General features: G+C 44.8%; 3 protein-coding genes across 9 annotated transcripts in view; 1 reads left to right on the top strand and 2 right to left on the bottom strand.

Moving 5' to 3' along the window:
- Positions 1 to 60: 60 nt before the first annotated feature.
- LOC122621518 (heterogeneous nuclear ribonucleoprotein R) overlaps positions 61 to 26,056 on the top strand; it is a 52,344-nt gene continuing 26,348 nt past the window's right edge. For 6 of the 7 annotated variants that reach the window (XM_043799412.1, XM_043799393.1, XM_043799403.1 and 3 more), the window contains exons 1-2: positions 61 to 199; positions 16,864 to 16,953. In XM_043799412.1, coding sequence (XP_043655347.1) covers positions 187 to 199; positions 16,864 to 16,953 — 103 coding nt within the window. In that variant the 5' untranslated portion in view covers positions 61 to 186. Of the gene's footprint in view, positions 200 to 16,863; positions 16,954 to 24,585; positions 25,080 to 26,056 lie in introns of those variants that run through there. The other variant, XM_043799396.1, reaches the window with a different exon arrangement.
- On the bottom strand, positions 255 to 5,202 carry LOC122621517. Its single transcript, XM_043799390.1, has 7 exons — positions 4,132 to 5,202; positions 3,780 to 4,075; positions 3,542 to 3,722; positions 3,351 to 3,468; positions 2,274 to 2,803; positions 1,881 to 1,998; positions 255 to 1,812 (listed from the first exon to the last, which is right to left on the bottom strand). Exons 1-7 carry the CDS (start codon positions 5,043 to 5,045, stop codon positions 1,546 to 1,548), a joined length of 2,424 nt encoding a protein of 807 aa, XP_043655325.1. The 5' UTR covers positions 5,046 to 5,202; the 3' UTR covers positions 255 to 1,545.
- LOC122621521 (putative mitogen-activated protein kinase kinase kinase 7-like) lies at positions 14,309 to 16,708 on the bottom strand. The gene is made up of 4 exons (XM_043799418.1): positions 16,601 to 16,708; positions 16,241 to 16,549; positions 15,866 to 16,187; positions 14,309 to 14,892 (listed from the first exon to the last, which is right to left on the bottom strand). Exons 1-4 carry the CDS (start codon positions 16,640 to 16,642, stop codon positions 14,363 to 14,365), a joined length of 1,203 nt encoding a protein of 400 aa, XP_043655353.1. The 5' UTR covers positions 16,643 to 16,708; the 3' UTR covers positions 14,309 to 14,362.

The raw sequence follows: 26,056 nt of genomic DNA, 5'->3' as shown, positions 1-26,056 counted from the left end.
TATTGTGATATCATTTAGCACTTTTATAAAAGCTGGAAAATTCACTGAATCGCTGGATTTTGGTCCTTGATTTGTGCTCGTCGATCGTAATATATAAAAATTGTAAAGCGTGAAGAAAAATCACATATTGACAAGAACTGAATTAGGAAGCACCGACAACTGACGTCGGGGACATCCGCCTACAACATGAATAAGTTTGGTAAGTCAGTGGGTTTTTACTACAAAATCATATATTTGAACATTGTGTATATGGATGGATTTCTTTTAAATTAAAAGACACTTAAACTCTATACATTAGGCTACTCAAGAATGTTGTAAAAGTTTTGCGATTTTGTCTCAAGGCACTTATCACTAAGATATGTAAATACATAATACAAAATAGACTACTCATTGGACGGATGTTTGATATAGTCTGTTGTGTTAGAAATATTCAGTTTAAGGCACAATTTACACATTTGATTGATTCTTTTTGCTTTGTACTGATCTACAAATAAATTGCGGAATGTTCAGGGGGGACAAGACTCCCATAAACAAAACCAAAAGCGGACACAGCCAGCCACTCGAACGTGTTTCGGCAGACTCGGGCATCTTTCCACATGGAAATGGAGGAGTTGCCCGAATGCTGAGACAGTTACTGCCCACCGCTGCTGCCCTGAAATGACTATGAAAAATGTGTGAAAAAGATTTTTTCTGCCCCTGTCCAGCTACCTATGCCTATAAAGTTTTAATGAAAAAAGCTGGAGATTTCTTTTTGCCCTGCTAGGAGACCAAGTGGCTGATAAACTGGTTCTTGCAGCGCATAGAAAAAGTTCTCAGGGTACAGATAATAAAAATTCAAGCGCATATGATAATCAAGGCACAAAAAACAAAAAGCGGAAAAAACGGCACAGCGGCAGCAGCATCGGCATACATATTTAATTCAGAAAAAATCGCAGCCAACAGACCATCGTCGATTTAATATAAGAAAAACACGACGCCAGCGTTGGATTTTTTGTGGCATCCGTTGGTAGGAAAAAAAGGTGTGTGTGCGGCACAAACAACCCTCAGCTAGGACCTGGACGACCTCCCTGATGGGTGTAGGTACGCCTGGGCCTAACTGGGTTCCGATGTTAACAGGTTTGCGATCGCCGCACATACGCACACACAGCTGTGCGACTTCACGGACATTAGAGAGGATCTCCGAAGGAGAAAAAGACGAGCTACACGGCATTTCCGTAATCTGAGCGCAGTAGGCGCGGCTGTTTGCGCTTTTCTGACGATGCTGCTGCTTTTGCTCCTGCTGCTTGTGCTGCTTCTGCCGCCTTTGATAGAAATGACAAATAACCAGATTCATTGTAATAGATTATGTCTACAACTTAATCGCCTTGCAGATAAATGATGACAATGTTCAAAGGGAGCAACGATGGAGAGCTGGGCTGGCAGCTCGTTTTGTTTTTGGGTGTCAATTTTGTGTCTGTGTTGCTTTGTAGTTATATCTTTTGTGGAGAGATTTGATGTGAGTTTTGTTTGGACGGAAGTTTGCGTTAGTTATTTGGCGTGCGGTGCTTAACTAAATCTATACAGCAGGGTGAGCGTGAGCCCGATCAGCGCGACCACAAGTCCCAAAGCGGATTGCAGACCCGAAGCTCCGGCTAATCGGCACTTGAACATATCGTAGCGGGTCTCGACATCAGCTACGATATTTTGGTACTCGGCCTCGACGAGCTGTCCATCGTAGTAGGTGATCAGGTCCTCAAAAGGATACTCGTATCCCTGCAGGCACTCGCACTTGTAGCCTCCGGTTTCATATCCTCGACCCATAATGGGAACGCACTTAAACAAAAAAGAAGCAAATTAGATTGGACCATTATTTATACCAAGTTTTAATAGATTGTCCTTACGTAGGAGGATTGCTCGTCACACTTGTGTGTATTCTTAAAGGCATTCGGTTCGTAGTACCAGTCCGGGCACTGATTGATGTCCAGCTGCATCATGTCCATGGAGACGGCCACCACACCCCTGCGCAGAGCAAACAAATTAGTCTGTTTAATTGTTCCTATTTGCATCACAATGCCAGAAGTCACAAGTCAAAAGTTAGGTCTTGTCAACACTCCAAAATTAGACAATCAAGCCCAGCGCATTTGCATGTGAATGAAACTGGGATAGGAATTGAAAGTGGGACTGTTTCCTAAAAAGGGGTTTGAGCGGCCCGCGACGGCGGCACGCAACGGACCGGCCCAACAAGTCGCTCGATCTCAACGCAACCCCTATACCACATTATCCCCTCAACTTACTTGAATTCCAGCTTGACTTTCAGGCTGTCCCAGCCGAAGAAGGGCACCGCATAGGTCACTAGCCACTTCTTCACATATCCGTCGCAGTCGAATTGCGGTTGAGTCCAGTAGCCGTGCTTGATGTTGGCAGCTCTGTACGAATTGGGGTAGTGCTCGTACTTCTGCTGGTATTCACCTGTCTCGTTATGGCGTATCTTGATTTTCATGTAGAAGGTCTCCAGGTCGTCGAAGTTGGTGTTCCAGCGTTGCTTCAGGAACTTGAAGTACTTCTTCTCCGTGTAGAGTTCGTGCGTCTTGTTGAGCCGCGCCAGGTCCTCCACCTTGAACTTCCGCGTGTTGAGCTCAGTTTTATATGCATAGGGTGCGAAATATGTGCGATTGGTGAACTTGTTGCGCTCCCAGAGCATTGTGGCCGACCAAACCTTGCTGTCGCCCAGGACAATGGCAAGGGTCTCACCGATCATTTGATCCTCGGTCAGCGGCTTGTCGGCCACACGCTTGCCCGAGTACACTTCGTTGGGATCCGATACCTGTAAGGCGGAAAATCAAGTTATATATACAAGTATACTATAAAAAATAGTTTGGGGAACATTTTCGGTTTTGGGAAACGGAAAAGTTTCCCTCAACTCAGCTTTCAATGCTAACAACTTGTGCAAATATGAACATAGAGAGAGTGAGCAGGGAGGAGACTCTCATCCCCAGAATTTCCCTGTGTTCGTTGTTGCTGCAAATGGTCTTTAATGAAGACGACGCCTTGTGGTGAACCCGTTTTTCGTGTCCTCGGCTCAAACTAATGAATTTAGCATTTGGTAATGGTTTGACACTGAATATTTAATTCACGCCGCGCGGCTGGCAACTCAGAATGCCAAATAGTACGAGCAGCAGCGGTAAGCACCGAGAAACTGGCAATGCAGGAAATTCGAGGAAGTTGAATTACGCGTGGAAAATTATAATTTACACTTGAGAAGATTTCAAGAGCCGTCGTCGAAGGCTCTTAATAGGTGTCGGGTTATCAATTATTGCTCTTCATTTAGCGTGAAGGCGATGGGAATCCCTTGCTCTGAATCGTTTGCTTACCTGCAGAAAGGCGCTAATAAAGTTGGCCAGTCTCACGGCCATCTTGGCTTCGTTCTCGAACTGTTCCTTGGCGCCGAAGCTCACATCACCGCGTAAAATCAGATCCTGCGGATGGAAGCTGTCAGGGCAATAGTATAATTGATTAGTTTTATGAATTAACCTCGGCTAGAAGAGGTCAGAATATGTCTTACTTTTTGCAAGTACGATAGTTGACTCCATGAATATACTTCAATGCCTGATCAATATTTAAGTGCTCAGCATGAAGTGATCGAGAGCCGGTAGTGTAGTTGCGATATTCCGGGTGCCGGTCCAGATACTTTTGGCGGACATGGTAGGAGGCCTTGTCCCACTGAATGGGTAGCTTTTGAATCCCTATAAAACACATGAACAGTCAAATCGAACTTCTACATATTGCTACCTTATACATACACCCTATTTTAAGGCAATCGTACTCGTTGTAGTACTGTTCTGCCGATGCGCGCTCCACAACCTCGCCAAGATAAGGTCGCCGCACCACGTTGGGCAGTCGGAAACCTGGCTTACAACGGCACTGGTAGCCCCCGCGCCTAAAGCCCCAGCCTTGTAGTGGTTCGCACTCTGTGGTTTCTTTTTTACAACGCGCAGTGTCCGCAAAGTGATTCGGTCCTTTGTTGCCTTCACCCAAGGGACACTGGTTTATGTCGATACGCTCAAAGTCCATCTCAAGAACCGAAACTGCAGTGTATCTAAAAGAGACAAAGATTAGAGGTAGGAAATCCAGCGGATATTTAAGGTATCTTACTTGGGATATTCAATGTGCCGGAACTGGGTGTGTCGGGGGTAGATATCCGCAATGGGCACTACAGCGGCTACCAGCCACTTGTTGGACCTGCCGCAATCAAAGTACGGCCTTGTAAATTTGATGGGACCAGGGTTTTCCTCAGAGCCTGGTGGTCCGTGGAAGGTATACGTCTCGTTCGTGTTGTTCGCATAGCGGATTTCTACCTGGTAGGTGATCTTCGTGTCATGCCGTCCCTCAACGTTGTCTGGAAGCCAGGCGCGGTACCACTCGTTTATTTTATACAGATCGTGGGTGTAGTCCTTGGATATGGAGTCCGGGTGATGGGCGCCCAGATCCTGAACATCAAAGGTATTCCACGTCGATATCTTCTGCAGATGAATGGGGTCGTTGAAGTCGTCCAGCCTGAAGGTTCTTGGCCCAAATCTGGGGAACGTCTTATTGAAGAAGCCGCGATACGAGGAGGAATACGAGCTGTTGGGCGAGAAGTACACGGCTGAGGCGTTGATGTGCGGATTGGCGGAGACGTCGGCCACGGTGGACAGGAAGTAGTACATCATGCCGGGATCGTAGGTGTCATTGATGGCGGGACGAATAAACCTCGATTGGAGGATGTAGCTCCAGAAGAAGCTTCTGCTAAGCGCCATATTCTGCAGATGCAGCAGGGCGGTGCGGTTGGGGAACACCGGATTCACGTTGATCTCCTTGATGTCCGGCTTGTGGGACACCGCATCCATGGGCATGAACAGGTCCGAATGGTGCTGGATGGGGCAGTTATCTGCGTTCACCTTGTCAAACTGCCTCTTGATCTCGTCGAAGGCATCCCGGGCTTGCCACTCGTGTTGGGCGAACACGCCCACGGCTAGCACCAGCATAAAAAGCAAATAGCTGCGCCCCAAAATCGACGAGGGGAACATTTTGCCCGACTCCTATCGCACACAATTATTGCAAATAAAACGAACAACACTATCAACTTAGAAACTAAACATAAAATGAGATTCTAGGGCGGGCCAACGCCAAGCTGGGATTAGTAATAGAAAATTGTGATGCTCAGCACTTGTTGGAACTACGCCCTCAAATAGAGATGGGCCAACCTGCTCGATAGTATCGATATATTGTTTATATTCACTGCCGACTGATATCGAACATTTTAAAAAATGGCCTGTGTTCGATTTCTATTTTAAAGAAATATAAATATTAAACATCAATATAATAGCATATAAGAATAACATATTTTCCTTCCTTAAGTCCCCAGTAACCGGGATTGCCTAATGGATCCATTGTTTTTAGGCATAACATTATAATTTTAGTAACGATTTGTCTCACTAAATAATTAGGAAACAAATTTTTTGTTTATGTCATTAAGAAATAGTTACCAGTGCTGCAAAGCAAATAATTTAGTTGATACGAGTAAGCTTTCTCATCGATTATTGCACTGTTTGTGTTATCGAACTGGTAGTAATTTCCTAAATTCAAATTAGTATAATCAATCCCAAATACAGGGGAGTGCACTGTAGCTAGCCGTTGGAACTGGGCCAAAAATGAAAATTGATCAAAAGGGCTGGAGGTGCAGAAATTTGTGTGCCGTTAAATTGTTTTAGTGTGCTTAGGAATATAGTGCGGTAGCGGCTTGCACTTGGTCCATTAATTAAATTTGACCAAAAACTGACAAGATTTCCACATATGTTCCCACCATATAGATATTAACGGCATTCAGGGGTATAGCATTTAAATTAAAATCAAAAAATCCAATGCTTAAAATATTAAAATATTTGAAAATAAAAAGTTGGCTATCTTACCATGCCGAAGGTTATATACATTTACCGAATAAAAATTATATTATTATAATAGCTATTTTAAATCATTTAAAACGGAAATTATAAATATAAAAAAGAAAATAATGTATACCAAAATAGCATTCGAATACTTCTTTGTAATCCGATCGAACATATCCGATCCGATATACTTATTATAAAGAAAACTATTGCAAACGGATGAGAACAGACGGCAGCTTCTAAATAAATTCATCATTATGCCCTTTGTAAGGATATACAAATGCATCAGGTAAAATTTGCACCCCTTTACATTCTTCTCACATCCCTGCCCAATGACCCTCTTAGGCGACACGATGCCCCTCCTGAATTATTAAACTCTCCTGTGTGATAGGGATTGAATTAATCCAGATTCGGGTCAGCACCCATAGTAGCTATTTTGGCAACTTTGCGGCCGTGGTCACAGCTTGAAGCTTTCGTCCCTGGACCCCTGAGACCCCAAAGGCCATTTCCTGGCGCTATCGTCCAGCGTCAATCTGTTGTGGTCGTCCTGCTCATCCTCATCCTGCTATACAGACTGCTCCCCCTCCGTGCAGTTCCTTCCTCTTCCCTGCCCCTGTGGCTCTTCTGTCGCCACCTGCGCTAAATGACACGAATTAGTGGACGAGTCGGGTGACCCCTTCCTTGACCCTCCTCTGCTCTCGCACTGCACCACTTTCATTACATTGCTGCATCCTCGTCCTGGCCATTTCGCCTAGGTTATTTATTACACCTGTCGTTTGTTGTTTTGCTTTTGTTGTTCGTTTTCCCCTGGCCAGTAGCTTTTTTGCCAGTTGGATTGCAGGGGGACCCTCCTGGCCGACAAAACTAAAATTCGGCACAAACATAATTTCCAGTTTGTCGACTGACATTTCCGTACGTGTATGTGGGTGTATCTGTGAGACAGTGCATCAGTATGCGTACCTGCAGCGGTGTGGCATAATGCAGATAAATCTACGCGCCTCTACCACCTCTTTATTTTCCACGTGGGAATCGCAACAATGCACTGCAACGAATATTTATACTATCTACAAGATACATTTTATAAGATATGTACTTACATACAACTAAGAACACCGTGATAACCTTTTACATTCACTTTCAGATTCAGTGAATAGATATGAAGAAAAAAAAAATTCTTAAACGGATAGTGCAATTTATAATTCGAACGTGAAAGAACCTCCTTGTCTGACCTTAGATTGAAAACAACCCTTGCAAATGAACTGGTATACTTTCTTTCAGTGTGCTGTTATTTTGTTCTGGCCTCGTTTTTGCCGGTCTCGTGTGTTTTGTTTTAGTTGGCCCATTCGCTTTTTGTTTTCGTTAGCACCGCCCGGCTACTGTAATTGATTGTTGTGTAAATTCCGTTGTTGTTGCCGCAGTTGTCCTAAATGGCAATTGCTTTGAGCCAACTGGCGAGGGGAGAGAGTTTTCCGCGGGCAGGGGAAGGGGCAGCTCTATAAAATGATGTTGCATGGAGAGGAGCCAGGAGATTTGGCAACGTTGCATGGCAGATAACGTTTTAATTCGGCCATGTGCCAGGGCATTAAAAGTTTGCCAACTGGGGATTGAACAAGTCGGGAAATTTGAAAGTTTGGCACAAACTGATGAGAACCAACAAAAGCCTTTGGTCTGAAATCGTAAATATATTGCTGAAAAGACCGTACCATACAATTTAAAATTTCTTTAATTAATGTAGGATAATAAGAAATTACTTCCACCATAAATAAGTATTTAATGAATCTTGGACAATTAAATATAAATATATAAAAATGTTCGCTTTGCGCGCTTCTCCGGCTTATTCCCAGAGTTTTATGAACTCGCAGAAGACATTTAATAATAGCCGCACTGACTAATTTGCGATAATATTTATCAGGACCAGGGCCCAAAATGGTTTCCATTCTTTGCACAAAATTGCCTTCTAAATCGAGGCGAGGGTTCAAAAAACCAGCCGAGAACAAAAAGCGCAGCGCAGATAAACAAGATGGAAAAATAAATATAGAAACCATCTTAGAATGCCAGACAACGGACAACAATTTAAACAAAATCAAACAGAAATTCTTTTTTGGGGCGTAAATATAATAAAACAAAAGCGAACATGAACAATGCCCGACAAATGAACATACATACTTAGATCGGGATTGGGACATGGACTTGGAAATATGCAAAGCGATTTTCCAGTCGATCCAGTCCTCTACCACCCCACCCCACTCTGCACTCTGCACTCCACTCCACTACTCTACTTCAATACGATCTGATCCCCGATCCCGGGCAGCAAAATAAGCCAAATCAAGTGGAGAGTGGGGTCCGAATGTGGATGCCTGCCTGTACGTTAGCAATCAGCAGCAAAAAGCAGAAAAAGACAGCAAAGAAGCCAAAAAGCAGCAACAAAGCAAGCAAACGGCAGCAACACCGCATACAAAATACAAAAGCGGCCTAACACAGAGCGAAAATGTGTTTTTTGTCAAGGGTGAATGACCCAGAATCAAAATCCACAAAGTCGTCGACGTCGTCGTCGTCGCTGCCTGGCTGGCTGCTCCTGCCCCTCGATGCCGCCTCGAATCACCACTCTCCGCTGCCCGCAATCCTCGCGTGAATCTGAATCCGAGTCCTCATGCGGCCAAATCGGTGGAGTCTTCGTGCGTTTGGCTCGTTTCAGTTTTCGTCATCCTCGAAACTCGCCGCACCTCTCGCTTTCTGCATCATTTTGTTTTGTATTCGCACTGGTCGCTATATGGGCACCCCCTGCACCCACCTCTACGCCCCTGGCTGTTATGATTGCCGTTGCCAGACGATAACCCAAACCAAACCGAAAATGAAAAATACAAAAAAAGTGAAAAGTAAAAAAAAATATATAGCTAAAAGCAATGAATTTGAACATTTTTGCAGCATTGCACACGCGACTCTCGCGCGTTCCCTCAGCCAGACAGTCTGAGAGATACAAATGCGGCCCACTCGCAGATACAAATACAGATACATTTACAGATACAAATACAGATGCAGATACATTTGCAGATACAAAGTGTAAAGAACTGCGTACTCTGCATGTTCTATGGCCCCAAGTGCTATTGGGCAAACGAAGAAGCGCTAATTGCCGTCGCGTTTGCGTAGATTTCTTTTCTTTATCCTTATCAAAACACGCTATACTCATGATCTTAATTTTTAAGGTTCCTAACCAAGTTTTGAATGGAGTTGGATAGTAATTACGATTGCAATGCCAAAGTGAAAAAAATACAGAAAAATACAAATACAACATTTTCAGATTCTCTTTTTTCAAGTGTACGACCCCAAACAACGCGGCAATTAAAGTTGACCCAAGACGTTGTCGACAAGAACCAAAAGCCCGCTTGTTCGCCTCGTCCTGTCACCTAATTTCCGTTTTAGAAAACATGTCCTCAACCCCGGCCAAGAGACACTTGAGGGAGCCCTTCCCTGACCCCTTTCCTATCCCCTCCCCATGCCAATCAAGTCTGGCTGTCCTGCGAGCACTACAACTAGTTTTGCCAGCCGTCCTCGTCCTCAGAGGACGACGACAGCAAAAGCAGTAACAGCAGCAGCAAGTAATTTTGTAATTCAATTGTTGTCCTTCTGCGCATATGGCGTGTGTGCCGACCGAGTCCTGCGGCAGGTTCAGCCGACTAGCTGCGAGGCAAGTGGCCTAGCCAGACCAGAACTGAAAATAACAGAGCTGACGGCTGTTGGTTCTTTGACTTGTCCTGCTCCCGTTTCGAAGACCTACGACAATAGCTAAAGTTGCCAAGCATAACCGGAAAAGGAATGGCCGACAAGCACCGTCGACCTCGGTCCGTTCCTTCAGTTGCTGTTGAAGACTCAGCAAATTACAGGTCCTGGTGTCCTGGCTCTATCCTGTTCTATCCAGTCTGCTTCCTGTGCCACAGTTGGCAAACAGTTTTCACGTTACCTGCCGCAGAGGACTAAGTGGCAATATTTTCCTAGCCTACATGGCTACAAAATAACACTTACTTTTATATGAGGATCTAGGACAAAATTGTTAATTTATTTCTCACAAAAACTCGGTGTCTCATATACTTGCATTTTATTTTGTGATTCTCGCTTCCAATTTTGTAAGCTGTAAAGTTATACATTCTAAATCAGGAACATTATCCAATTCGACCTTTTCGTGTCCGTCTGCCTGTCCGTATAACCTCCGAGATTTCGGGAACTATTAAAGTAAAAAAGCGGATTTTAAGCTTGCGGATTGTAGTGCCACGCTCCCCAATTCGCACATGACGTCTATCCGTAAGTGGTATTTTGCCTTAATAAATGTTTATTGTGCATCTAATAGTCGTGACCCTCGACTGTAGTGTTCTTTATTGCTTTCAAAACACATATATTTTAATATATAGTAAATTCGCTGACTTTTTCCAGTGCACCTGCCTTTATTTCGACCAAAAGTTTTGCATTGTGCACAAACTTGAGTCGCTTGTGCTATTTCGAGACTTCTAATTAGGCCTTCGTACAAACTACTTGAAAAGAACAGATGATCTTTATCCAACTCGAGGTGTCGGTTGCAGAAGCACTGCTTGCCCAGCTTAAATCATTTTCCCATCGGCATTCGATGTCGAGATGGCCGAAAGGGAGCTTTTCCCAAGACTACTCATCGCTTATCCGCTCTGTAATTTATGCGTATTAATTTCATCCCAGGCCTATCCGGCTTCCTGTCCCTCCGATGGCACAATGCAAATTGCTTCGCTCCTTTCTGTGCCTCGTAATGCGTTTTGAGCCGGCCATCGTTCGATGTCCTCTGTCCGTTGTCCTGCGGACCGGTCATTGCATTCCACCAGGCATCGTATTGACCGCCACAAAAGATACGGCGTGGATACAGAAAAACAACAAAATAAAGGATTCGCTCGCTCTCGTTATTCCGCGAGGACAATAGGATTGCAGAATGCATCGCAGGAACCGCACAATCCCTGCGCTATTATTCGCATTATAATGCCATTTCGATATGTATGTAAATAAACAACGAAAAATATGAACAAAAACACACAAAAAAAGAAAGTGGAAGCCTCGGCCATGGCAATCGCTTGTGTTCTAATTGCCGGCAAGGACCTGCCTGGATCCGACTGCCTGGCATCCTGCTAGGCTGGACATGCAATTGCATTGCAGTCGCTGCTCCTGTTTCTGCTTCTGATTCTGCTCCTGCTCCTGGCATTGTTCCAGGCCCGCTTAAGGGTTGAGTTTCAAGTTCTGCACTCGTCGGGGTTATCGCACGATTACAAAAGATTTCCTTCTCTATGGTCAGCTTCAGATCCTGAATCGGATTTGGATGCAGATTGAGGCTCGGGTTCGAGTACAGCAATGCGAAAAGGCAAAACTTACAGCGGAAGTCAAGCGCTCATTTCAGCATCATCTTCCTCTTCATCAGCTGCTGTCGGATTTATCTAGGAGATACCTTATGCAGCAGCTGCTGCGGAGATAGGGGGACATTAATCACTGGACTCACTCAAAGTTTGGTGTGTGAAATAGAAGTCGTTCATTTGCCACATCCTGACGCATTTTTCTGACAAGTCCGTTTGCGCTTTTCTGGTTGCCGTGTACAAGGAGAACTAAAGGTGTAATTTATAGAAGGTGGTCGGAAACAATGTTATTTTAGTTAAATATACTATACAATGATACTTTGGATGCTCTTTTACCTTTAATTATGCTAGCCACTAGCTCAAAAGCGACTAACAACTTAAAAGATCCGCTGGCTTGCCTTGCCTGCATCCTTTCTTGAAAGGTTTTCTTATAAATAATATATTAATTTTGGAATGGGACCAAACCGATTTTAGCGCTTCCCAGCAATCAGGGATTTACCATGCAGTAGTGCGCTGATAATTGTTTGCATGACACTGAGATTGAGCAAATACCACTACTCATTGAACTCATATTTTGTTGTTGTTCCGTGTGCGTGTGCTTGACCTTCTGTGCTGTCGTTGACCCCGCTGCGGTGTGAGCCCAACTGCATCGCGCCCATGCGGGAAGGGATGCGGGGAGTGGAACGGGCAGCGGTCTCGTACATAATGTACAGCCAAGTCCTGCGGCACTTATAGGAGCAGGAGCTTGGCCCGCCAGTCGCGTTTCCATCCCGCCTTTGTTTTACCTCGCAAGTTTCTACAACACGTGCACTTGAAACACAGAATGCACTCGACCCCACACACTGCTCTCTGCACACTACACACTACACACTACAGACGGCACACACGCATACACTCGAAAATTCTCACTCGGCCGTACTGACCTATTCCTCTGAAAACGCCGGTTGGCCCGTCTGCTTCCAAATGCCTCAAGTAGGGGCCCAGTGCAGAACATAACACAACCGAGCGATTCTCGAGACCAAGCGAAGCGTGAACGATTAAAGTTCCCATTGTTTTTGTCCAGGGATTAAATGTGGGCGGCATGAAGGGGGCGTGCTGTGGCGGATACGGAAATTTAATGGGAAGGATAATGAATAGGTTGCCTAGGAATTCGCTTTGCGATGATGTGTTTGACTAATTGCGGCCTTCATTGATTGCTGTTAGGCCTAACTAATTATACCCGTTACTCGTATAGTAAATGGGTATACTAGATTCGTTGAAAAGAATGCAACAGGCAAAAGGAAGCGTTTCCGACCATATAAAGAATATATATTCTTGATCAGGATTAATAGCCGAGTCGATCTGGCCATGTCCGTCTGTCCGTATGAGCGTCGAGATCTCAGGAACTACAAAAGCTAGAAAGTTGACCCATGTTGCCACGCCCACTCTACCGCCCAATACTGTTAAGCCGAGACTTTTGATATTTTTTTAATCAGTCTTATAAATTTCTATCGATTTGCAGTAAAACTGTTTTACACGCCCACACTAACACCCACAAGCCGCCCACACTAACACCCACAAGCCCACACTTAGAAAATGTTTTGATATTTTTTATTTTTTTTATTAGTATTATAAATTTCAATCGATTTGCAAACAACTTTTTGCCACGCCCATCCCAACGCCCACAAACCGCACAAAGCTGCCACGATCACACTTAAAAAAGGTTTTGATATTTTTTCACATTTTTGTTAGTTATGTAAATATCTATTCGCCAAAAATCTTTTTTCCACGCCCACTCTAACGCCTTCGCACTTTCACTAGCTGAGTAACGGGTATCAGATAGTCGGGGAAATCGACCATAGCGAATCCTCTTCTTTATATTTGGCGTGAGGACCAATACTTTCGGATGTGTTGTGTGTCGCTCGCTTTGGAGCGTTTCGTCACTATGTTCGTCACAATTTTTGCTGTCTACCCTCATCCACTTAAAAATATTCATCTTTCAATAATTAAATGAAGTATTTATTTATGGAACGATACTTGTAATATACAAGCAGATAATTGGCCCATTAATTTGCAATACAGTCATATCTGAAAGTAAACGCAGTGCAGTTTATGCAAATATGATCTCTCTTTCGAGATTAGTGACACTTGATTGGATTGCGTTATGGCCACAAGCTCTGCAATCTCTTAAAAAATCGTTTAACACCTCGTTGAGCTTACAGGGGCTTGCCAGTGGGGACTGCTTGGGGATCCTGAATCCTGAAAATCGATATTTGGACAGAAGGTTAAAGATGGAGCAAGGTAGTAGCAGGGGCACAAAATAAAAATAAATAAAACAAAACCTGGCTGCCAACACCTTGGAGCAGACGGACGACATTTGTGGACGGGGTATTGAATGTAATTAAAAGGAGTTGGATTACACACGTTGGTGGTTGAGGGCGGTGTTTAGAGGGGTAGAAAGGGTTGGAGGGGCAGGAGGGGCTGGAGGACCCCTCACAAACGGAGCTGCTTGCATGCATGCAGAAACCAAACGACAAACCAGGAAAAAATGGGGAATGCCGGGAGGGGAGAGGCTTCTTCTTTTCACTTAACACACAAGTAAAGCTCAAGCTCTGGCTCCCGCTCCGCTCCCGCTCCACTGGATCCCTTCTGACTGAGCGACTCTTCAAAATGCACTTTAAATGGCAGTTTCCGGTCACACACACACACACACAAACACACACACACATACGAGTGTGCTCCTATAGAGAGAAACAATGCAAAAACGCCAAGGAGTCGCGCTGTGCCAGGAGCAGCAATGCACCGCTTGGTACATACTGTACTCCACCCCTCGACGTCGCTGTCATGTCCGCCGTCATCGTCCTTTAGCCGTCATCCTTGCCGTTGTTGTTCGCATCCCTCACATCTACCTTTCCAGTCCTCTCCTCTGCATTCAGGATTCCTTATCCTTCGTGCTTAATGCAGTCTAAGCTTTTCATAGGCCTACCCCTTGCAGTTTTGCATTTGCAACGGAATCGTCCTTTGTGAAAGGGTTGCTGCTGCCGAGAGGACTCTCTGCATGCAGTCGGCTTTATTAATCATTCTCCGCACATTAGCATAACGAATTAATAATCATATTTCTGGTCAGAAGCGCAGTTTCTTTCCTATTTTCTTGGCCGCCCGTACAGTTTCGCGACCCACATCCTGAGCCGCTCTCCGCGTCTCCCGCTCTCCATCGTGGGCAGCCCTCGAGGTTTCACGCTCCGTGTCCTTCTCAGCCCGCCGAACTTCCCGCTCTCCATCCTGGGCCGCCCTGGCGGTCTCTCTGCCCGTATCCTCGGCTGCTAGTCCAACGGCCTTTCGCAATCTCTCGGCTTCCCGCTTCACTATCGGGAAAGACATGCGGATCGGACGCAACTGACGTCGCCAGAAATCCACACGCATTATCCTGCTGCCGGACGAATCCACGTGGTAGGTCACAACAGCGACGGTATCCTCATCCAATGGCTGGATAAAGTCCTCGTCAGTGCCGGATTCATACAGTTCACCAAGGTACTTTTCGATCTCCTTCGTAGAGGGGCGTTTTTCGGGATTAATTTCCAGGCAACATTGTATTAATTGCTTGATGCCCTCTGGGCAATCGGATCTCACTGCATCCATTGGCAGTTTAACACCTGAAATATAAATGTAAATTTGAAAGAAATTAAACAGCGAAACTTTAACAAAAAATAAGTGATGTTTCAACTATCGAATACCATTATTCATAAGCAGTAAGCAGTGCGAAGTGGAAGTTGTAATGTTTGGAAATCAACTTGCACGATATGGGAATCTGTATCTCACTTTTTATACCCGTTACTCGTAGAGTAAAAGGGTATACTAGATTCGTTGAAAAGTATGTAACAGGCAGAAGGAAGCGTTTCCGACCATATAAAGTATATATATTCTTGATCAGGATCAATAGCCGAGTCGATCTGGCCATGTCCGTCTGTCCGTCCGTCTGTCCGTCTGTCCGTCTGTCCGTCTGTCCGTCTGTCCGTCTGTCCGTCCGTCTGTCCGTCCGTATGAACGTCGAGATCTCAGGAACTACAAAAGCTAGAAAGTTGAGATTAAACATACGGACTCCAGAGACATAGACGCAGCGCAAGTTTGTTGATTCATGTTGCCACGCCCACTCTAACGCCCACAAACCGCATAAAACTGCCACGCCCACACTTTTGAAAAATGTTTTGATATTTTTTCATTTTTGTATTAGACTTGTAAATTTCTATCGATTTGCCAAAAAACTTTTTGCCACGCCCACTCTAGAGTGGGCGTGGCAACATGAATCGACAAACTTGCGCTGCGTCTATGTCTCTGGAGTCAGTATGCTTAATATCAACATTCTATCTTTTGTAGTTCCTGAGATCTCGACGTTCATACGGACAGACAGACGGACGGACGGACAGACGGACAGACGGACAGACGGACGGACAGACGGACATGGCCAGATCGACTCGGCTATTGATCCTGATCAAGAATATATATACTTTATATGGTCGGAAACGCTTCCTTCTGCCTGTTACATACTTTTCAACGAATCTAGTATACCCTTTTACTCTACGAGTAACGGGTATAAATATTTATAAATTAGGTATTAATAATAATTACCTGAAGTGACAGCTTTCATAATTTCGAACTGGTTATTGGGGTTCTCCAAGTGACTATAGGGCAATTTACGGGTCATTAGTTCCCACAGCACTATTCCAAAGCTGTACACATCACACTTAGCCGTATACTTTACTTCCCTAATTGCCTCTGGAGCCATATACCTCAATGTTCCACGCATATCGGACTTATTATTGGACATATCCGTTGCCAGGCCAAAGTCACAAAGCTTTAGGTCTTCGCGCTGATTATGCAAAAGCATATTTTGCGGCTTAATATCGCGGTGAACAATCGGCCGCTTCAACGAATGCAAGTATGCTAAGGCCTAAATCAACGAAAATGTAACAGACCGTGGGTTAAGCCGACCTTGCACCTTACCTTGGCGCACTGGAGTGCCCAGCGCACCGCTTGCTCCACGGTGTACTCCCACTTGTTTTTGCCATAGAGGAACTCGTGGAGGGACCCGTCCTGTAGATACTCCATCAACAAGTAGTCCTTTTTTCCATCGCTGGCCCTGCCGAGCACCCTGATAACGTTTTCGTGGTCGATCTCCGACAAATGTGTGATTTCCCTCTCTGCATTTTTTTTAATTGTTTCTTCTAGAAAATCGAATATCTTTACTGCGATTTCCTGATCTTGAAAGGTGGCTTTGCGCACCGCTCCACCGGATCCAGCACCGAGCAATTCCTAGGGATACGTGTTCTGTGAGTCCTGAACAAGGTTCCAAGAAAAACCTACCTCACTAAGCTTCACCTCCGCAAAATCCACAAGCTTTGCCATTCTTAGCAGTACGTGCGATCGGCTTGATGCAATCTATGAACTGAACTGCGAGGATAGTTGCGTTTCATTGCTAGCTAAGTGAGATAAACCCACCTTATCGCTCTGCGATAAGAAACAATTCTGTCTTTCCCCGTATTCCAACTTATCAACAATGCTCAGTTTTATTTTTATGACTTTTGGCAAATCAAATTAATTCTTTCTTCACCTTACTTTTATTGCAGTTTCCCACAACCTGGGTCGCGATTCATATCGCCCCTTCAGCCCGGAAATGTACTCGTCATTATCGAGCCCGTTGGGACCGCACGGAACTGGTGAGTAATAGTTTAATTTAAATGCGATTTCCCCAAGGGATGCCCTATTTCAAAAGTAATTGGAAGTAGTTTATTGCAGCTATTTATTTATGGGTGCATAGGTGTGAGCTTGTTCCGATTTTACACTTGCCTACTATGAGTTTGCTGTTCTGCAAGTAGATGGTGACGTCAGTTATTTGATAGACACTTGAATGTCCTTTTTATGGGTGAGCTTAGAGCAGTCTCGTGCTCTTTATATTGGCAGCCTGCCCATCTGGATCTCGCATTACACGAGTGTCTACGGTTACATAAAGACTCTGACAGCAGTTGCTCTCCCTTAGTTTGTGCCCCGACACCGAGTTCCTTGCACTCCTTTCGTTTTCAGCAATCCTATACCCACACATTTGTTGTTGTAGGTCCAGTACCAGTACACCGCTATAAGTCCGGGTTCCACTCTCGACTTATGTAAACCACATGCCCACTTCACTTGGCAGGCTGCCTGACTCACTGGCTTGCTGAATGGTGCAGACAAAAAATCTGAGCTGGAAAATATATGAAGTGTTCGGATATCCTTTTCATGATAGTATTTCGTATATTACTTCTGCCCACAAGAGCAGTCAGATAAACATTTTGTTCCATACTGAATATATTTTCCCGTGTAGCAGGTTTGGCTGGATGGTAGAATGCGTTTACATAATGCAAATGCAAGTATATAGCACTTGAACATGCTCTTCGCGCCACGTTTCGCATATTTGCCGGCTGCTTGTGTCCTGGTTTGGGTTTTCCGGCTGTGCCACCGTTTCTGGTTAGCCCTTTGCCAAGTCAGCACCTCACAACGTCACTTTGCACTGCGAAATTAATAGGTTAAGTAAATAGCCGTGTAATATGTTTCAGTGCCTATGTTTTTTCGAGGGACCTTTGGAAAGGACTTCAATGGCGGCGCCCGGATGTCGATGCTGATCTCCTCCGGTCCGCACTTTTTCCATTCAGAGGCCTCCATTTTGCTAACAAAAGCACCGAATGGTTCGAAAGTTTTAGAAAGTTTTAAAATAAATATTCAAAGAACTCTGCTGCTTGAATGAAGACGCAGATTGAAGTTTTTTTCGGAAGCCCCGAGGATCAATCGCTTTATAACTATCATTTAATAAGCTTTAATAATGATTTAGTAACATTTTTTTATTTTGTTACTGCACAAAGTTCAGTGGACTCGGTATATACATTTTTTTTATTTGAATGTAGAAACTGCCTAAAAGCAAAAGAACACCACCTGAATCGCGATTCATGTAGGTGGTTGCACCTTGCTGAGCGAAATGTAGGTGAAACATTTCGCATTCATTTGGCGGCGACAAAAACGCGTTCTTGCACTTTAACCGCGCTCGAAATACTCAAAATACACAGGCGGGCGGACTAAAAGCGCTGTTGTCGTCGCCATGTGTGCGCAGATTGCATTTCAATGGGTCCGACCCGTCCACGTTTTCCCCTTCTCTGCCTAGTGATTCCCCTCCAGAAATCCTTGCATGCATCTCTGCCGGTTTCCCAGGCTGCGCCATGTGCAAGCTGCACGGCTGTTGCTGCTGCGATGTTGCTGCTGTGCTGCAATGCATTGCTCGTTGCAAGGGTCGGCTGTTGTGGCTTTTGTTTTAGGAAAAGAGAAGTGAGAACAACTTGCCCCTTGCGATGGCAAAAGGCAAGAAAGTAGGCCAAGTTAAAATTGATTTAATGCGTTAATTGCGTGGAAGCCGAGTCTCGTTGCAATTGCAATTGCAGCTGCAGCTACAGTTGCAGCTACAGTTGCAGTTGCCGAGATTTATGCCGCGTCAGCTGCGTCTGGTTTAACTTTCGATGGATCTTAATCTCGCCCGCGATCCGTTGGCCTGGGATCGTACTGACCCAGAAACGGCCAAGTATGGTAACACAGGGGTTATACATAGGTTATATAAGTAATATGGGATTGCGAGCATTGACCCAGGACCGTTGGCCACCCACTTCGCGCGTTCGTTAACAATAATTGCCAACCCCTGTGCAGTTTGCGTGTCGCAACCACCCCACCCATCAGCTACTTTCGCAGTTTGTTGATTTTTTCAGCGGCAACGTCATGGTGCTTTCCTTTTGACAGCTAATTGGAAAAATGTTAGAAAATTCGGCTACTGTTTACTCGCGCACATCAGATTGTTGCCTCGGCAATCGTCTCGTCTCGGATCGAATCGAAGGGTCCTTGGCAGGATGCGGAACAAGGGCGCATTATATTTTAACACCTTCATCCAATTGCCAGCTTTTTGTTCTACTTCCTCGCATCTATCCTGTCCGCTGTCAGATGCGTTGCCCTTCTGTCTCTGCCGCGGGCTTAATTTATGGACTTTGGCCATTTGCTGGCGCATCATTATATTATACTATATTTTTTGCTTGCCGTAGCTGCTCCATGCCAAAAGTGACGACAAAACATTCCACAATATGACAAAAGCGAAAGAAAGAGAAATCCCTTTTGCAAAAGAATCAAATGCAAAAAAAGAACGCCATCGACAATTTAGATAAATTTTCCCACCAGCCATGGCCATAAAAACAAAGACCACGACCCGAGAAGATCATCGAGGGGTGCTCTAGCTCTCGCTCTCTCGGTTTCTCTGCAGGATTTTGGGGTGTCCAGGCCACGGGTGCGGTCATCATACTCATCCTCATCCTCATTCCTATACCCGTCCCCACATCACCCAGTCCATTCATCCACAATATAATCACGCTGTGCTCGATATCGAATGATAAACTCCGAGCCAGAGTCGTATGAAGATGATAGTGTGCGGTGCTGGTAATGGTGATTGTGATGCTGATGGTGATGCTGGTGGTGGTGGTGCAGCTTGCCTCCTCCAGTTTTTGTGTGCTCAACGGCTCAGCGCATATCCTTCAGGTACAACTTACTCATATATCACAAAAGGATACTGCGCTCCTCCCGTTGTGTGTGCTTTTCTGCTTAGCTTTTTGTCTTGTCTGCGTGGCTAGCTCTCTGGCTATTACTTTTTATCCCCTCGATCCCCGCGATCCCCTCGATCCCGCTCGTCGTGCTCGTCCTGCTGGCCGCTCGAAGGTGACACCGTGGCACAGACAATGGCCAAAGGAGGAGACACGATGGTCAAGCGACCGCCTCTCGCAGCGCTAGGAAAAAAAGGAAGCGGCGAGCAAAAAATTAGACGAAACGAACCAGTCGCTGGTCAAATGCAAAAAATACTTATAAAAAGAAGTACGCAAATCAAAATCAACTCATAAAAAACGTAGTTTTATATGTGGGTCTGCATTAAAAATGCAAATGTCGCATTGAGTTTCCTTACTTCATGGCTGTTTTTTTTTTGTTGGGCTCATCGTCCTTCTCTTGCGATGTCCTCGCAGCGGCTGGTCATCTACTTCCTGTCCCTGTTTCTGGGTTGGCATTTAAGATTTTGGGTAAACAACGTTTCGCAACGGTGACTGGAACCTACTTTCTTAACGTGAATATGTACTGGAACAGAATGTACTTGGAACAGAACGTGACTTATCCACGAAAATCGATTTCAAAGTATTTGTATTTGTTAAATTCATTTTTAAACAAGGTTGCCCAGGCTCAAAAAAGGTAAAAATAAATGCCACTGTTATCCGACTGTTATTGCGTAAAACTCTTCTAATTCCTTAAAAATATAACAGTATACTAAATTACTGTTTCATCTAATAATAATAGAAATTTAAAAAAATTTAATTTAATTAATAGTTTTAGGATATCTTTAATCAATTATAATTTGTTAACTCTGCACCCGCACTGCAAGAGATTTCATTAAACCGTATTGATTATGCTCGCTAATACCGAGAGTACAGCAGCAAAAACGTGAGCAACCACCGGCGATAAAAAGCCGAGCCAGAGGAAGAGCGAATAAGAAAATTAAAAAAAGAGGACAGGAGAAACTGAACTATCAGCGCGGCTCAATAAGTTTCGGGCCTGGACATTGTCCATCCTTTTGCGAGAGAGGTTCAGGTACATTGGAGGAAGCGTCCTTAGGCGAGTGTGAGTACCCTACCTCTACCTCTACCTCTACCTACATCCATTTGAATGCAGACAAGTCCTTGCGTCGTGATCTTCCTTTGTGCGGCGGCCAAGTGCGCTGCTGTCTGCCGCCCTCCCCTCAAAAACCGCTCGACCCTCGGCAACCCGGGCATCTCGAAGGAAATGAAATGAAAAGCATGCAGAAAAAGTTTTATTATGCGCGAGAGGGAAAAAATACGATTTTTTATATGAAAAATATTTGGAACGTACTGCGGACTGCGGACTGCGGCTGGCGTGGCAGGGGGTTGAAGAGGGAGCGGTACGAGGACGAGGATCAGGATGAGGATGAGGGGTTCGCTGTAGGGGAACAGGGGCAGACATGTATGGGGGTAGGGTCTCGAGCTTTGTGCCTTCGCCTGTGTGTTTGTGCCTCTCAGATCGCAAGAAGTGTTGGATGTCATCTTATTATTTCGAGACCATCGCCGCGACGCCGCCAGAAGAGCGCTCCGATCCGAGGCGATCCAAGCCGTTCCGTTCCGTTCCGATCCGATCGCCTTGATGATGACCATGCGTCCGTGATATTCCCCTACAGCTAGCTGCCAAAGAGCCACCGCCACTACGGGGCCACAGCGTCCCCCGTCAGATGTAAGCCTCGCAAAACTGTGGGAATGAAAACAGGATCGGCACGAAAAACTGCGTTATCGCCGCGGATACGGACATTTCTTAATGTTGTTGTTTCTGATGATGCCTCCGACTTTTGATGATGATGATGCTGATGCTGCTGCTGCTGCTCCTGCTGCTGCCTCTTCCGCTTCTGATGGTCAGCGTGATCAGCATCAGCATAAACGTTATCCTTTCAGCCTCGTTGCCTACATTCGCTCCGTTTGGCTTTCGTTTTCTGCCCTGGTTGCGAACAAAGACGCTTTCGATTTTTACCCACCGCAGGCTTTCGTCGATGCTACAGTCGTACTTCTGTAAATTGAACTGTTATCTACTGACTGTTCTGATATGATCCTACTGATATTATTTGAGATTATTGCTTGGATGATTTTGTACTGTAAATAAATCGCTCAAGGTCGAAGGCTCAAAACCATCTAAAGCAGGGTCATTAATCGGTTTTGACTAAATTGTCTTGGGGTATATAATATAACTGAGAACTTTACGCAATACTGAATTATATGGTCCTATTCTGCCCCTTTACAAATGAAGGACTTGCTGGCCCCCTAGAATCTTCCATAAGGGTCTCTTACAACATCCCACAACCCGTCTTATATTATTGTTTTCCCATCAGACTTTTCGTATTCATCCGGCTCGGCCATCGCACCTGCTGACTGGCTGGCAAATTGAGTTAGCGAGTGGCGAAAATCCGGCCGAATCAGTAACTGAATCCGAGAGAGATGGGCAGGCACATAGAGCCGTGACAGATCTTATCGGGGGCATCTAGATACGCTTTACTTGTCGCTCGGCCATTGTCCGTGACTTCGAGTTAATTAAACTTGGACGGGTGGCGGGCAGCGCAGTGATGTGGATGGATCATAAAAACGGATTGCCCGGCGGGCAGCGATGGGAGCTGAAGAATTGCAGTTAATTGAAATGTTCCTCAAACATTTCGAGCGAGCGCAAGCAGGACGGACGATGCGGTAAGGGAGACAGAGACATGCGATACAGATAGGAGAGCGCCTGGCGACAAAGCGCATCGCTACTTTGTTGGCATCTTTGGGCATTGGAATCTCGAACTGAATCTGAATCAGAATCAGAATCACTGAGGGGTCAATTCCGAGTGGCAGAAAACCCACAAAAAACCATTGAGAGAGAGCGGTGCTCTCCGGGCGACAAAGGTTTGACTACAAGCCGGCAAAAAGCTGGGTGGTTGCTAACTGTGGCTGGGGCGAAAAACTACAAAAAGCAGGCTACTCCAAAGTGTACCTGTGTGTGTGCCGCAGAGAGAAATTGCAATACCAATGCAGGCGCTGCCGCTGCGAATGCCAAAAACAAAACAAAAAGGAAGCGCAGAATGCGCCTGTGTGCGTAGCCGGCAATCGAATTGCGCTCTCTCGCGCTCTCTCCGTCGGAGTGTTTCGATGTGTGCGTTGTATCTGTGAGCGGTTGCGACTGCGACTGCAAGCTTTTTTGTCGCCAACGACTGAGACTCTGAAAACCGGGACTCTGAGACTGACTGACTGCCCAGCCAGCCGGGTATCTGTATCTGTATCGCATCGCCACTCCACTCGCAAGTATCGCGGACGCGCAAACGACCATGCGAAAATATTGCAACCACAAATCTGGAACTTTTTACACAAACGGTTAAGGAATCTAACCATAAACATCACATCTTTCGGAATTAATAATAAAATACCCAGTCAAAAACGCAGCCTTCGTTGGAAATCGCCACTTAACTGTCAAAATTCTATTCAGGATCGGAGTCCGCGCATACGATATCTTCAAAACACTTTGGATTATACCATTTTCTATACAGCAACTGCAATAGAACCAGCAAGAAGCACATTTGAAAAATCAAACAATAGAATCGAATCACACACAGTTGTCAGCAAATTAAAACTTGTTAGTGTTAAAACGTTTAAGCGAAACATTTGCCAGTTTTTGTTTAAGTTTTTCTTTATTTGCTACATTTAATAACGACGGTAATTTTTTTATAATATTCTCTACTATGGTTAAGTGTTCAAGCCAATTACGCTTTTAATTTTAACCACTAATTTTAAAATATAACATCGCATCGAACGAACGCAGTCAAAACGGCATAAAACTTGTACTACATCGGGTAACAAAGTATCTATGGCCACGCGTTGCAAACTCTAAAAGCGTACGCAAAATGCAGCGACATGTCTGGAAATGCATTAAAATCAAATACAAAATCTATAAATATTTAACAAGTGAAACAAACACAACCTAAAAAGTCAACACAAAATCAACCAAAAGAAGAAAACACAGTTTTAGTATATATTTTCAAGAGAGTAAACAACTAAAAGTGCATACTTAGTGTTCAGTGACAAACTATGATCATCAAGTGAGGTGAACTAAAAACAATTTAAATGATATAATTAACCAGTTAGAGCAATCTACGTTTTGTCATCAGCGACTGCGTTCGCCCACATTCGCAATTTACCTTTCGAACGGTTTTGGATTGCACCCGTTTGGATCGCCCCAATAAAAACCACGAAACGTAGTCGGCCGAGACTTTCCAAAATTCGCAATTGCTGAAGGAAATTTAATCAAAATTAGCCAAGATACTACCTGATTGCCAGCCTGTCTGCAAGCTTTACGTAACCCGCAGAGCCAGGGAAAGTGCATCCGAAGCTTTTGCAGCGGCTCTGGATCGCCGATCGAGGCTTCAAAGCTCCACGCGGGGTATACGCCCCATCCGAAACAAAACAGCAAGAAAAAACACGAAACGCAGCAGCGGCAAGAGAACAGAGAGTGCAACTGCATCGGCCGATCGACGATCGACCGACGATCGGGAAAGCCGAGCGCTCGTAACTTGTTCTCCGAGCCTTCGTGCACTTCCTGTGCCGCGCTGCTCTGATCGACGATCTGCGGCCACAGCCCCCAGCAACAGGCGATCAGTTCGCTGGCGAATGCACCGCTGATTGCAATTACTGCAGAGCTGCATTCCTGCTCAGAAAGAGAGCCACGATCGGATTGGATCGGACTGGATCGGTGTGATCTACTGTACTCTCCGTCGAGCATCGCACTACGCACATTGCACACTACACTCTGCATACTGCACACTGCACATCTCGGTATCTCCATATCTCCGCCACTCTCGATTCTTCGGATCGCAACGCAACGTGTCGGAAAAGCGCGAAAGTGGCAATTAATTTGCAACAAACACCCATTTTAGTCGATAAGTGCGGTCAAGTGAATCTATAACTAATCTCCAGTGAAGTTCTTGAATAGTGCAAAAACGTAACTGAAACTCAAGCAGAAAACACACATTCGCATTAATTCGCATAAATATAGCTTAGCACATTTTCGGATTAAATATCTACAGCACCCATTGGATACATCATCATCATCGTCATCATCATCGCCATCATCATCGCCATCAGTTGCACCAGCACCCCACTCACTTGGATACGCAGCGCCTGAGATATTCTCCACTCGGAAATTGCAGCAACAATTCGTTCGAGTAAGTCGCCAACTCAGATTTAAAATCGCCAGTACAGCTGGCGGGCACACCTTTTCGCTAAATAGAACAGATATGGATCTGTGATTTTTTATATTTCGATTTTACAAAGAATTTCATTAGCCGCCGTAAAGATATATCGTTTAGATCATGACTCAAGGTCGCACACCAAGACTTTATATTGAAGGGATTTGTTTTCAGGTTATCTATTGCGCGTAAAAATCATGAGATCGCGGATCTTAACATGATTCCTTTTTTTTCATTTATAATATTTATTTATTTACGGTTTTATTTATATCAGAAACATTTCACATTTCATAACATATCAGGGGATTTTCTAAATTTGAAATACTTTCAAACTTATTCAAGGAGTTCGGTACATTTTTCTTAAAAATTGTTTTCTTTGCTAAATATTCAATATTTTTTAATATTTCAATATTATTATAAATATGGGATTATGTATATATCTCTAGAATTCCTATCTTTTATCATATTTCAGGGGGGTGTGATTATTGGTCGCAAACATTCTCACACTCTCCTGGAATTTTGCCAGCACACTCAAATTGTCTTACCAGCTTCTAAAGTTACCCAGCTTTTTTTGTGATAGTCAGCGGCACCCACTTATGTTTTTTAGAGCCAACTTCCCAGGGTCTTCGTTTTCATCCCAAACTTTGGGTAACTTGAGAGACCCTCTAAGGTTGTGCCGCAAAGTAAATAATTTCGGCATATTAAAGAATTCCTCTGGTTGTTGCTTATTTTTCCACCGACCGATAGAATCGTTTGCTGTTGAGTTTGGATGTTCACGTGCCGACGAGCCACTTACCTTGTTGGGGGTCGGAAAGAAGGTGGTGCAGCGGGTGGTTCAGCGGGTGGTGCAGCTGTTGTTTTGGGGACCGACAGACAGCGAAACCCACAAGTTCATGACCAAAAAGCCGGAAAGCGTGGGCGTTGGGTTCCTGTTCCACCCGAAGAGAACCCCC

Source organism: Drosophila teissieri, chromosome 3R (assembly GCF_016746235.2).
Source record: "Drosophila teissieri strain GT53w chromosome 3R, Prin_Dtei_1.1, whole genome shotgun sequence".
Lineage (NCBI taxonomy): Eukaryota > Metazoa > Arthropoda > Insecta > Diptera > Drosophilidae > Drosophila > Drosophila teissieri.
Note: the sequence above shows the minus strand (reverse complement) of the source record. Positions and strands in the feature narration are given on the sequence as shown.

Excerpts from the sequence above, each read along its gene's own strand:
- LOC122621521 (XM_043799418.1), bottom strand. The coding sequence starts at position 16,642 with ATGGCAAAGCTTGTGGATTTTGCGGAGGTGAAGCTTAGTGAG. Across the intron at positions 16,550-16,600 it reads CGGAGGTGAAGCTTAGTGAG|GAATTGCTCGGTGCTGGATC; the intron begins GTAGGTTTTTCT and ends ACGTATCCCTAG. Across the intron at positions 16,188-16,240 it reads GGGCACTCCAGTGCGCCAAG|GCCTTAGCATACTTGCATTC; the intron begins GTAAGGTGCAAG and ends TCGTTGATTTAG.
- LOC122621517 (XM_043799390.1), bottom strand. The coding sequence starts at position 5,045 with ATGTTCCCCTCGTCGATTTTGGGGCGCAGCTATTTGCTTTTTATGCTG. Across the intron at positions 1,999-2,273 it reads AAAGTCAAGCTGGAATTCAA|GGGTGTGGTGGCCGTCTCCA; the intron begins GTAAGTTGAGGG and ends TGCTCTGCGCAG. Across the intron at positions 1,813-1,880 it reads GTGACGAGCAATCCTCCTAC|TGCGTTCCCATTATGGGTCG; the intron begins GTAAGGACAATC and ends TTTTTGTTTAAG.